Below are 13,677 nucleotides of genomic sequence, written 5' to 3' on the forward strand. Positions count from 1 at the left end.
GTGATAGCTGAAGTGAGGCTTATGGGAGCTTCCCCGGAAGTTGGGAGTAGGTGGTGAGGCAGGATTTCTAAAGAGAAAGAGAGCACATACCCTCGCTTTCTCCTTCATTCACTCATTCATTTGAACCTCGCAGTTGCCTGATGACACAGCCATGGGTCAGAACAGGCTCCACCATTCAGATGACCAGACATTTATTAAGCACCTGCTATGTGCTGGGCACTGTTCTAGAAGCTCCCCTGTGATGCTTATAATCTGAAGGGGGAGCCGAGGTTTGACAGTAAAGGTAAATAAAATAGTTACATGGTGTGAAATGAGCCAGGGAAGACTTTTTTTTTTTTTAATATTTATTTATTTGGCTGCACTGGGTCTTTAGCTGTGGCATGCAGGGTCTAGTTCCCTTACCAGGGATGAAACCCGGGCGTCCTGCATTGGGAGCACGGAGTCTTTTTTTTCTTTTCTTTTTTAAATTTATTTTTTAGAAATTTATTTTATTTATTTTATTTTTGGCTGCATTGGGGTCTTCATTTCTGTGCGTGGGCTTTCTCTAGTTGCGGTGAGCGGGGGCTTCTCATGGCAGTGGCCTCTCTTGTTGTGGAGAACGGGCTGTAGGCACTCAGGCTCAGTAGTTGTGGCTCGCAGGCTCTAGAGCACAGGCTGAGTAGTTGTGGCACACAGGCTTAGTTGCTCCGCAGCATGTGGGATCTTCCCGGACCAGGGATCGAACCCATGTCCCCTGCATTGTCAGGCGGATTCTTAACCACTGTGCCACCAGGGAAGCCCGGGAGCCCGGAGTCTTAACCGCTGGACCACCAGGGAAGTCCCAGGACATTTTTTAAAAATGATGGAAACAGAAGAAGAAGGCACTGACTTTAAAGAACTGGCCAAGAGGGAATTTCCTGGCAGTCCAGTGGTTAGGACTCTGCACTTGCACTGCCACGGCCCCCGGTTCGATATCTGGTTGGGGTACTAAGATCCCACAAGCCGTGCGGCATGGCCAAAAAATAACAATAATAAATAAATAGAGAATTGACCAAGAAAGGCCTCTTGGAGGAGGTGACAAGACCTGAGACCCAAGTGATGAGAAGAAAACTGGATAGATGGGCAGGTGGAGGGCACAGCACGTGCAAAGGCCCTGGAGGTGGGAAGGAGTGTGAATTGTCCCTGGAACTGACAGAGGCCTGCGAGGTGGGGACACACAGCAAGATGGTGAGGGGTGACACTGGTGGGGTGGCCAGGGCAGGGCCAGAGGGCTTGGTAGCCACGGGGTAGAATCCCCCCAGTGGGAAGCAAGGATGCCAGAAAGGAGGCTGCCACAGTGATCTGGCTGGGCAGGCGGAGGTGGGGAGCCGGGAGCTCAGGACCCAATGCCTGGCAACTGGCTGGAATTGGGAAGGTGCAGACCCAGCAGTTTTCAGGAGACACTGAGCTCTTGGGGTGTGGTCAGAGTGAGGGTCCAGGGGGCCAGCTCGAAGGCAGCCTATCTCTGCATTTATTCATTCATTACATATTTCCTGCCAGGGGCATATTTCAGCTGGGGGCTGGTGCAGTGGTAACTGGAGCCATGGGTGGGACAGGAGCTGGAGGAGGGAGGGAGGCAGGGAGTGCCCCAAAGTGTGTGCTGGGCTCCTCCTCTGGGTGGTAGGGACCAAAGATCCAAGGTTCCCACCTCCCGGAAGCTCCCAGCTAGAGACAGGGCCCAGGCCTTGCCTCAGCCCCCTGGGCCTGGAGCCCCAGGGTGGGGAGAGTCTGCCCTTCCAGCCGGAAGGACCTTGCCCAGCAAAGTGAGGGCAGGCGGCTCAACTCTCTGGGACTCTCCTGACCTGTCCTGCCTTCTCCCTTCCAGGTAAGAGCAAGGAGGCGGAGATTAAGAGAATCAACAAGGAACTGGCCAACATCCGCTCCAAGTTCAAGGGTATGCTGGGGGCCCAGGCTCCTGGGTCTGTGGGAGGAGCGGGCTGTGCGCTGGGGCTGGGATACCTGGGACCTGTAGGTTTGATCCTTCCTCATTTTTACCTCCCCTTTCTTCCTTCCTCTGGCCCCAGGGGACAAAGCCTTGGACGGCTACAGCAAGAAAAAGTATGTGTGTAAACTGCTCTTCATTTTCCTGCTCGGCCACGACATCGACTTTGGGCACATGGAGGCCGTGAACCTGCTGAGCTCCAACAAGTACACGGAGAAGCAGATAGTGAGTCTGAGCGGGGAGAGGGCTGGGGGCCTGGACTCCTGGGTCTGAGGTGGGAGGGGCCGGGGGCCTGGATCCTGGGTCTGAGGGAGGAGGGGCCGGGGGCCTGGATCCTGGGTCTGAGGGAGGAGGGGTTGGGGGCGGGGACTCCTGGGTCTGAGAGAGGAGAGGCCTAGGACCTGGACTCCTGGGGCTGAGGGAGGAGGGGCCGGAAGTGCAGACTCCAGGGTTGAGGGTTGGGGTCTAGGGCCAGTTAACCACAATGCTCCAAACCCACCACCTCCCTCCGCAACCCAGGGTTACCTGTTCATCTCGGTGCTGGTGAACTCCAACTCGGAGCTGATCCGGCTCATCAACAACGCCATCAAGAATGACCTGGCCAGCCGCAACCCCACCTTCATGTGCCTGGCCCTGCACTGCATCGCCAACGTGGGCAGCCGTGAGATGGGCGAGGCCTTTGCCGCTGACATCCCTCGCATCTTGGTGGCTGGGTGAGGCGTTGGGGACCCAGGTGGGGGGATGGGGTAGACAAGACCCAACCCAGTTTGAGGGTCAGAGAGGCTCTGTCACCTGCCCAAGGTCTCCCAGCCAGGCTTGGCACCACCGTGATTCCGGTGGCAGCCCCATGGTTGTCTCTTGTCATCTCACCAAAGTGACTCGACAGTGTAAAGCAGCTTCCCAGCAAAGCCAGTGGGATGTCTATCTGATCGACCTTTAACATCTAGTAAAGAAGAGGTAATAACCTTAAGTTATGTCGGTGACAGCCCTCCAGAGCTTCTGCCTCTTCTCCATTCATTCATTCAACAAACATCTGTTGAGCGTATATGTGCGGGGCACCATGCTGATTGCTGGGGATGTAGCCATGACCAGAAACGGACATGGTCATCCTCCTCCCAGGATGAAACATATATTTTCTCTCAGAACCATGCTGTGGGGTGCAGAAGCCCATAGGGCATGTAGTAGGCATGCCTGACCTAGCCTGGGGGATCAGGGAGGGCTTCTCAGAGGAAGTGGGATAAGGCTGAGACCTGGGTGAGTAGGAGGAGTTGGCTGTGGAACAGGGAAAGGCGTGAAGGGTGGTGGATCAGTCTGTGTGACCTTTCTGAAGCAGGAGGTTGCTCAGCAAACACTTCTTGAGCACCTGCAATGTGCCGGGCACTGTTCCGGGCATGGGAAGGCAGGAGGGAGCAGCGGAGGCGGTCATGCCCATCCACGGGGAGCTTACATCTCGGGGGGAATCCAAAGAGCAAACACATAGGCAAAGAAGTGAGTTGAGTTCGGATAGTGACAGTTCCTCTGAAGAAAACAAAACAGGGTAGTGGGGGGCAGCAGAGATGGTGGGGAAGGCTGCTTAAGTCAGACTCATCAGGGAGGGTCTCTGCAAAAGGTGACATGTAATTTGAGACTGGAATGATGAGAAGACAGTCATTCAGAAATGTTGGAAGGTATCTCCTCACACCAGTCAGAATGGCCGTCACCAAAAAATCTACAAACAATAAGTGCCGAAGAGGGTGTGGAGAAAAGGGAACCAACCCTCTTGCGCTGTTGGTAGGAATGTAAATTGGTACAGCCACTGTGGACAACAGTATGGCAGTTCCTTAAAAAACTAAAAATAAAACTACCATACGACCCAGCAATCCCACTCCTGGGCATATACCCTGAAAAAACCATAATTCAATAAGAGTCATGTACCATAATGTTCATTGCAGCACTATTTACAATAGCCAGGATATGGAAGCAACCTAAGTGTCCATCAACAGATGAATGGATAAAGAAGATGTGGCACATATATACAATGGAATATTACTCAGCCATAAAAAGAAACGAAATTGAGTTATTTTTAGTGAGGTGGATGGACCTAGAGTCTGTCATACAGAGTGAAGTAAGTCAGAAAGAGAAAAACAAATACCGTATGAAAACACATATGTATGGAATCAAAAAAAAAATGGTTCTGAAGAACCTAGGGACGGGACAGGAACAAAGATGCAGGCGCAGAGAATGGACTTTGAGGACACGGGGAGGGGGAAGGGTAAGCTGGGACGAAGTGAGAGAGTGGCACTGACATATATACACTACCAAATGTAAAATAGATAGCTAGTGGGAAATAGCTGCATAGCATAGGGAGATCAGCTCGGTGCTTTGTGACCATCTAGAAAGGTGGGATGGGGAGGGTGGGAGGGAGACGCAAGAGGGAGGGGATATGGGGATATATGTATACGTATAGCTGATTCACTTTGTTACACAGCAGCAACTAACACAACAATGTAGAGCAATTATACTCCAATAAAGATGTTAAAAAAAAAAAAAGGTTGGAGTAGTGCTCCAAGCAAAAGGAGCAGCACGTACAAAGGTCCTGAGGTAGGCATGAGCTTTGTACATTCAAGGAACCAAGAGATAGTGTCTCTGGCTTGACTGTGGTGAACAAGTGAGAGAATAAGGGGAGTATGGATTTATTCTAATTGAAATTGGGAGGCAGTAGGTGTGTTTTGGGCAGATAAATGACATGCTTGGCTTTGTTTTTTTATTTTATCTTTTTAATTTTTATTTATTTATTTTTAATTTTTGGCTGCATTGGGTTTTTGTTGCTGCACGTGGGCTTTCTCTAGTTGCGGTGAGTGGGGACTACTCTTCATTGCAGGGCTTGGGCTTCTCATTGTGGTGGCTTCTCTCGTTGCAGAGCATGGGCTCTAGGCACGTGGGCTTCAGTAGTTGTGGCTCATGGGCTCTAGAGTGCAGGCTCAGTAGTTGTGGCGCACGGGCTTAGTTACTCCGCGGCATGTGAGATCTTCCCGGACCACGGCTCGAACCCGTGCCCCCTGCATTGGCAGGCGGATTCTTAACCACTGCGCCACCAGGGAAGCCCCTGTTTTTGTTTTTTTTTAATGTTTTAAAATTTTATTTATTTATTTATTTATTTATGGCTGTGTTGGGTCTTTGTTTCTGTGCATGGGCTTTCTCTAGTTGCGGCGAGTGGGGGCCACTCTTCATCGCAGTGCGCGGGCCTCTCACTGTCGTGGCCTCTCTTGTTGCGGAGCACAAGCTCGACGCGCAGACTCAGTAGTTGTGGCTCTCGGGCCTAGTTGCTCTGCGGCATGTGGGGTCTTCCCAGACCAGGGCTCGAACCCGTGTCCCCTGCATTGGCAGGCAGATTCTCAACCACTGCACCACCAGGGAAGCCCGCCCCTGTTTTTTTTCGGCTACTTTATTATTTATTCATTTATTTATTTATGAAGCCTCTGTATTTTTAAAAGGTCACTGAACCTGGTGTGGGAGAAGGTAGGACTTGTATTTCTGGCGGCTTGTGGGCTAGATTCCTGCCTGAGGGTCTCCCCAAAACGCAGTTATCAATGTGGGTTAAAAGAGGAAATGAAATATTCTTCAGTGTATTCATGAGCTAGCAAGAAAATAAGGAGAGACACACAGGCCACAAGCCAAGAGGAGCCTGACACCCAGGGAGATGAGCAGAGTGCCTAAGCTGGATTTTGCTTGGAGCATTTGCTGACCTGGATGAACTTAGGTATTGGTTTTGGGGCCCTATAGCCTCTGGGAGCAGAAGACAAGCTGGTTCAAGGAAGGGCTCCAGAGACCACACTTCAAAGTGAGGGTGACCTAGAAATTAATCCCCTTAAGGTCTATAAGCAAAAGTATCCTTTTTGAACTTTGGCATGGAACAGCCCACACACTGGTGTTCAGTCCGATTTTCCGCTTCCTGGGTCATCCATAGAAACTTAAACCAAACTTCAGCTTAAGTGACACAAACTGCTAGTACCCCAGTGCCTGACAGAAGCAAACAGATCTTTTTGGGAGAAACCCACTTTCACCATAGGCCTCAATGATTTCCACAGATGAAGCTCCAAGTTACATGAGTAGCTCACAGTCGAAAATCACTAAGCACAAGACGCAAGGCACCATGAGGGAGAACCAGCAGAAAGAAAATGGAAAATAACAGTTGGATTGGAGTTTTCATACAGAATGTAAGATGAGTATGCTTAATATGTTTCAAGAAAAAAGAGAACAATTTAAAAATGGAACGAAGTGTAAGCATTTTTTAGAAAGAAATGGACAACATTTAGATTTAAAAAAAAAATTAAGTGGTCTAGTTTAGCAGCAGAATAGACAGAACCAAAGCAAGGATTGTAAATAGGCAGAAGAACTGGAGAAATTAATCAGAATGCAGCCCAGAGAAACAAAGATGGAAAAATTTAAAAGAGAGGTTAAGAGTCAAGGGAGATAAAATCTAACAGCACTCTTTAGAGTTCTAGAAAGAGAGAAGGGAGAGACTCATAACATGACACAGTGTTTGAACAGATTATGGCTAAGAATATACCAGAACCAATGAAAGAACATGATCCTTCGATTCAAGTAGCCTAGAGACTGTCGGGGGCGCCAAGCGCGGTAGCAGGGAGACCATTGAGATGTCTGTTGCTGTCCTGGGCAGAGCTGACGGTGGCTGGGACCAGGGTTGTTGCAGAAAATAGTTACTAGAGCTGTATGTTTTGGAAGGAAAGACGACAGTACTGATTGTATATGGTGTAAGAGAGAGAGGAGTGAAGTTGAACAGGTGGATGAATGATGAAGGAGGGAGTGGGGGAGAACCAAGTGAAGGAGGGGGAGGATCCAGAGCTGGGTTTGGCCATGTTGAATCTGAGATGCCTAGTAGACAAAGTCAAAACAAATAAGTAGGGACTTCCCTGGTGGTGCAGTGGTTAAGAATCTGCCTGCCAATGCAGGGGACACGGGTTCGAGCCCTGGTCCGGGAAGATCCCACATGCTGCAGAGCAACTAACCCCGTGCACCACAACTACTGAGCCCGTGCTCTAGAGCCCGTGAGCCACAACTACTGAGCCTGTGCGCCACAAATACTGAAGGCTGCACGCCTAGAGCCCGTGCTCCACAACGAGAGAAGCCACTGCAATGAGAAGCCCGCCAACCGCAACAAAGAGTAGCCCCTGGTCAATGCAACCAGAGAAAAGCCCGCGTGCAGCGATGAAGACCCAGTGCAGCCAAAAATAAATTAATTAATTAATTTAAAAAGAAAAAGTAAAACTAATTTCATTTTTTTTTTTTTTAATTTTTGGTTGCACCGTGCAGCACATGGGATCTTAGTTTCCCCACCAGGCATCGAACCTGTGCCCCCTGCAGTGGAAGCTCAGGGTCCTAACCGCTGGACCGCCAGGGGAATTCCCCATCTAATTTTAATATTTTAATCTCACCTGATCCATCCAGAATCATTTTGACATTGGATCAACATACACATTATCCAATATTTTTTGCGTTAAGTCTTTGAAACCACTGTGTAATTTACACACATGGCATCTCAGTCTGGACTCACTCCATTCAAGTGCTCGGTAGCTTCGTGTCGCTGGGGGCCACCAGATGGGACAGCGCAGGGTGGATGGTAATGAAAGCCACGGCCGGATGAGGTCCCTCAGGCAGGATGTGACCAGAGAAGAGAAGAGACCAAAGGCTGGGGTGATCCAGCGTGTGGAAGTCTGGCCAGGGAGAGGGAGGAAAATGCAGAATGGGCTGTGGCTTGGAGCTTGGAGAAGAAACTTTCGCGGAGGAGGGAGTGGTCCGCCATGGTGAATGCCACTGACAGTTTCTTTAAGATCAGGACAGGCAGCTGGCATTGGCTTGGGTGAGTCAGGTGGCCAGTCACCCTGATTGGGGAGAACTTGGCACCTCTGAGGGCTGAGAAAGAAGCCAGTGTGACAAACATATATGAGCACAGGTGATGTCCCCGTTTCACGCAAGGGCAGGGCCCTGCCAAAGTCACAGGCCACGCTGGGCTTGTCTGACTATAGGCTGGGCTCTCACCACTGGAAACTTGACCTTGACAGTGACTGGGGCACAGAGGAACTGTTTTTATGTTTTTGATTTTTTGTTTTGTTCTGGTTTGGGCTGCACCGCGTGGCTTGTGGATATTCCCTGGCCGGGGACTGAACCTGGGCCATGGCAGTGAAAGCCCAGAATCCTAACCACCAGACCACCAGGGAACTCTGGGTTACTGTTTTCTTAGGTAGTTTTTTTTTTTTTTTTTAATTTGAGGTAAAATTCACATAACATAAAGGTCACCATTTTAAGCACTTTAAAGTATACAGTTCGGTGGTCTTCAGTCCATTCACAGTGTTGTTCAAGCATCCCCACTATCTAATTGCAGAACATTTCCATCACCCAAAAAAGAAGCCCTGTGCCCATCAGCAGTCATTCCCCAGACCCTCTCTTCCCAGCCCCAGGCCCTCTCTAATATGCTCTGTGTCTCTAAAGATTTGCCTGTTCTGGACATTTCAGATAAATGGAATCACACAGTGTGCGGCCTTTGTGTCCGGCTTCTTTTCTCTTGGCATAATGTTTTTGAGGTTCACCCCTGTTGTCGTATGTGTCAGGGCTTCATTCCTTTTTTATGAGCCAATAATAACATTCCACTGTATGGATGGACCACAATTTATTTCTCCGTTCATCACCAAGTTTCCACCTTTCGGCTGTGATGAATAATGCATGCATTTGTGTGAACTCTGTTTTCGGTTCTGTTGCGGAGCTGCCTGGGCATGAAATTGCTGGGTCATAAGGTATTACGCCTTGTTTCAAAAAAAAAAAAGAAAGAAAGAAAGAAAACAGCTGCGGTTGAATTTCCCTTCGGGTCCCTCATATCATCTCTCCATCTGGCGTTCCTCCCGGTGCCCTGAGTCTGATGGTGCTTATTCCCATGTACGTTTTGTCCTTTTACACCCAGGCACACCCCCCTATATTATGTAGCTTTCAGCTTTGCCTACATAGTATCACAATCTCCGTGTAACTTAACCAAGTTGATCAATCGCTCTTATTCATTTTTTTTAAAATATTTAAATATTTATTTATTTAATTTATTTGGCTGCATTGGGTCTTAGTTGCAGCACGCGGGATCTTCGTTGCGGCATGCGGGGTCTTTCGTTGGAGCACGCGGGTTTCTCTCTAGTTGTGGTGCGCGGGCTCAGTAGTTGCTGCACGGGCCCAGTTGCCCCACGGCATGTAGGATCCTAGTTCCCTGGCCAGGGATCGAACCCGCGTCCCCTGTATTGGAAGACGGATTCTCAACCACTGGACCACCAGGGAAGTCCCCGCTCTTATTCTTTTATTTGGGATTCTCCTGGACGTTTCCTTACCTGTCACGGAGATGATAATAGAGTCCACCTCCTCAGAGGGCTGTGCTGAGGATTAAACGTGTTAATATGTAGAAGCTCTTAGAGCCTGGGCCAGAGGCAGGCCTCATGGGGTGTGAGCTATGATGATGATGGTGGAAAGACCACCATTCGTGGAGCTCCGCTGTGGGCAGACCTTCTGCTGGTTTCTGGTTTTAATATGATCTTTCCTATGCCATGACCTTGAGCACGTGTGTGTGCCTTTCCCCAGGGCAGGTGTCTGGGAGCAGAATTGCTGGTCTAGGTCCGCATGCCTTACAGCAGCTACCTGACCAGGGGTAGCCCAGCTCCTTTTCTGACGGCCTGTGTCTGTGTCCACCCGTGGCCACGGCACCCGAAGGCTCCCGTCTCCCCAGCCTGGCCGACACACACGAGTCTGCCTAGCTGATGGGAGAACACGGAGCCACCATGTCCATGCAATTCATGTTTCTCCTACACATCCAGGAAAACATCTTTTCACCTGGCCTTTGACTCCTGCAGTTTCACCCACCCTTCCTGGGACCCTCCCCTGTGCTTCTGTTGAGTCCTTTCTGGGGAAATGTCACTGTAAGGCCCAGTCTGGGTGGTCGAGACAGCTCTTAGGACCCATTCTGTGCTTGAGGCCGCGATACCCAGGTTCACTTCTTCATCCGCCAATCTGTGGGGGTCCTCATTTTCCCCAGGAGGAAATTGCCAGTCAGAGAGGGTCAATGCCTTATCCCCAGATCACGCCCCCCAAGCAGGCGTGTCTGACCCCAGAGACTGGGGAGTGCTTTCTAGAACTGTTACGCTTCACACTGTTCGTGATGCTGGGACCTGGGTGCTGACCGGGCCATGAACTCAGCCCTCTGGATGGGACACTGCTGGCTGCCAGGCTCTGTGCTAACCCAGTGCCTGTTCAGTTTCCTGTGGCCACTGTAACCCACGACCACAAGTTAAGGGCTTAAAGCACACATTGATTCTCTCACAGTTCTGGAGGTCAGAAGTCCACAGTGAGGCTCACTGGGCTAAAATCAAGGTGTTGCTAGGTCTTTTCCAGCTTCTAGAGGCTGCCTGCATCCCGTGGCTCATGGCCCCTTCCATCTTTAATCAGCAGGGTAGCATCTTCTCTCTGATCTCTGTATCTGGCCTTGCATCTCTCTAACTCTGATCTTCCTCCTCCTCTCTTCTAAGGACCTTGTGATTACATTTAGGGCTCACCTGGGTAATCCAGGATCATCTCAAGATCCCTGATTTCATCATATCTGCAAAGTCCCCTTTGTTTTTGTTTTTTTTGCAGTACGCGGGCCTCTCACTGCTGTGGCCTCTCCCATTGCGGAGCACAGGCTCAGCGGCCATGGCTCACGGGCCCAGCCGCTCCGCGGCATGTGGGATCTTCCCAGACCGGGGCACGAACCCATGTCCCCTGCATCGGCAGGCGGACTCTCAACCACTGCGCCACCAGGGAAGCCCATATCTGCAAAGTCCCCTTTGAATGTAAGGGAACACATTCACAGGGTCTGGACATTAGGATGTGGACCTGTCAGGGGGGGCATTATTCAGCCCACCACAGTGTTTGACAGGCTTCCTCTCCTCTGAAGAGGGGAGTAGGGTTCCCATTTTATGAAGGACATTATGGAGGCTCAGAGAGGGAAGGGCGCTTGCCAGAGGCCACACAGCCCTGCGGGTCCAGGGCCACACTGGGTGTCTCGTTAGCATGTCAATTTCGTATCTGTTCAGTATCAAACTTGGGTCTCATTCAGCGCCCCACCAGCCATCTTGCCCCAGGTCCCCACAGAACAAATGGTCTCACCACTTGCCAGGTCCCTCAGGTCAGAAACTTGAGGGTCACCTTGTCCCCTCTTCTGTCTCCACCACCTCATAGTAAAAATGTATCAGAACAGAGCCACTTCTCACCTGCATGGCTGCAGCGGGGTCTGAGGCACTGTCGTCTCCTGTCATCTCCTGCCTGGACTTTTGCTGTCACCTCCCCCCCCGACCCCGCCCCGGCCTCCCACAGTCTCTTCTCCACACAGCAGCAGAGGGACCTTTTAAAAACATAAGTCAGGGCTTCCTTGGTGGCGCAGTGGTTGGGAGAGGCCCGCGTACTGCAAAAAAAAAAAAAAAAAAAGCAAGTCAGATCTGGGGACAGTGGTCCATAGTAGTACCTATTTTCTCGGTTTGTTGTGGAGATAAAATGAATGAGCCAGTGCCTGTACCAGGGCCGAGCAGATCGGAAGGGCCCTGGGTGGTAGCTTTTACTGCTGTCGCCTTAGTATCATAGCTTCCCTGCTTGTCACCTGCAGCGGCTCCATCTCCCGCTGGGTAAAAGCATAGTCCTCACCGTGGCCTGCAAGGCCCCACACGGTGTGGCTCTCAGCCCCTGCTCTGTCCTGTCTCCAGCCACACAAGACTCCTCCAAGCTCCTTCCACACACAGGCCTGCCTGCCTCGAGGCCTCCACAGGCTCTTCTGTCTGCTGGGAACATTCTGTGCAGAGTTTTAGTCGTTTCTCTCAGTTTTCTGTTTACCTGGTGCCTTGTTAGTGAGGCCTTCATCCAAAATAGCGTCCCCAGGGACTTCCCTAGCGGTGCAGTGGTTAAGAATCCGCCTGCCAATGCAAGGGACACGGGTTCGAGCCCTGGTCCGGGAAGATCCCACATGCCACGGAGCAACTAAGCCCGTGCGCCACAACTACTGAGCCTGCGCTCTGGAGCCCTCGAGCCACAACTACTGAGCCCATGTGCTGCAACTACCGAAGCCCGCGCACCTAGAGCCAGTGCTCTGCAAGAAAAGAAGCCACCGCAATGAGAAGCCCGTGCACCGCAACGAAGAGTAGCCCCCGCGCCACAACTAAAGAAAGCCCGCGTGCAGCAATGAAGACCCAACGCAGCCAAAAAATTAATTAATTAAAATAAAAAATTAAAAAAACAAAAACAAAACCCCAAAATAGCATCCCCGGAGTGCCTGCCCTAGTTTGCTCTGTAGCACTGAACCTGGACAGTATCTGTTGTAGGATGCTGGCTGCCCTGGTGAGAATGTACACTCTGTGAGGACACACTGTTTTTGGTTTTTTTTTTTAAGAAAGAACAACTTTATCTGATACTCTGTGGATTATTTATTTATTTTGGCTGCATCAAGTCTTAGTTGCAGTATGCGGGATCTTTCGTCGCAGTGCGCGGACTCTTCGTTGCGGCGCAAGGGCTTCTCTCTAGTTGTGGCACGTGGGTTCCAGAGCACGTGGGCTCAGTAGTTGCACCGTGCAGGCTTAGTTGTCCTGCAGCCTGTGGGATCTTAGTTCCCCGAGCAGGGATCGAACCCGTGTACCCTGCATTGGAAGGCGGATTCTTAACCACTGGACAACCAGGGAAGTCCCTGTGAGGACACACTTTGGACCAGTTTGTCCACCACTCTGTCCACAGAGCCGACAGCAGTGCCTGGTTCCCAGTAGGTGCTCAATAAGTGGATGGTAACTGAATGAAGGTGCAGAGCCACGCTTGGCATTTTGCTCGGCCCTGCCCATGACCCCATGAGGTTACTGGGATGCAACCCATTTTGCAGATGAAGAAACTGAGGCCCGATGGGCAGTGAGGGCAGCACCAGATGGGTTCCTGGGTCTGCCGGGCTTTTTCCGCCTCTTGTTGGACACCCTTCCTGGGAGGAGCGAGAGAGGAGGGGGGAGGTGTGCAGGGCCGTGGTCACGCTGACCCCCCACTCCCACCCCACATTGTGTCCCGGCAGGGACAGCATGGACAGTGTGAAGCAGAGTGCAGCCCTGTGCCTGCTGCGGCTCTACAAGGCCTCGCCCGACCTGGTGCCCATGGGCGAGTGGACGGCCCGCGTGGTGCACCTGCTCAATGACCAGCACATGGTGAGGCCCCTGGACCCCAGACCCACCGCCCTGGCAGCCGCCTGATGCCCGGGCCCTCCTCTGCCCTGGCAGCCGCCTGATGCCCGGGCCCCTCCTCTGCCCTGACTCCCACCTGGATGCCTGGGGCCCCCTCCTCTGCCCTGACTCCCACCTGGATGCCCGGGGCCCCCTCCTCTGCCCTGACTCCCACCTGGATGCCCGGGGCCCCCTCCTCTGCCCTGGCAGCCGCCTGATGCCTGGGGCCCCCTCCTCTGCCCTGGCAGCCGCCTGATGCCCGGGGCCCCCTCCTCTGCCCTGATTCCCACCTGGATGCCCGGGGCCCCCTCCTCTGCCCTGATTCCCACCTGGATGCCTGGGGCCCCCTCCTCTGCCCTGACTCCCACCTGGATGCCCGGGGCCCCCTCCTCTGCCCTGACTCCCACCTGGATGCCCGGGGCCCCCGCCTCTGCCCTGGCAGCCGCCTGATGCCGGGGCCCCTCCTCTGCCCTG

At 52.0% G+C, this 13,677-nt stretch overlaps 1 protein-coding gene across 5 annotated transcripts in view; it reads left to right on the forward strand.

Moving 5' to 3' along the window:
• The window catches only part of AP2A1 (adaptor related protein complex 2 subunit alpha 1), a 54,462-nt gene that overhangs the window by 28,924 nt on the left and 11,861 nt on the right, over positions 1–13,677 (forward strand). For all 5 annotated transcript variants that reach the window (XM_027080266.1, XM_027080268.1, XM_027080267.1 and 2 more), the window contains 4 exons: positions 1,844–1,912; positions 2,043–2,185; positions 2,480–2,673; positions 13,059–13,188. In XM_027080266.1, coding sequence (XP_026936067.1) covers positions 1,844–1,912; positions 2,043–2,185; positions 2,480–2,673; positions 13,059–13,188 — 536 coding nt within the window. The remainder of the gene's footprint in view (positions 1–1,843; positions 1,913–2,042; positions 2,186–2,479; positions 2,674–13,058; positions 13,189–13,677) is intronic.

The sequence above is a fragment of the Aethalodelphis obliquidens genome, unplaced genomic scaffold (assembly GCF_003676395.1).
Source record: "Aethalodelphis obliquidens isolate GAN/ISIS:26980383/991018 unplaced genomic scaffold, ASM367639v1 scaffold43, whole genome shotgun sequence".
Taxonomy (NCBI): Eukaryota; Metazoa; Chordata; class Mammalia; order Artiodactyla; family Delphinidae; genus Aethalodelphis; species Aethalodelphis obliquidens.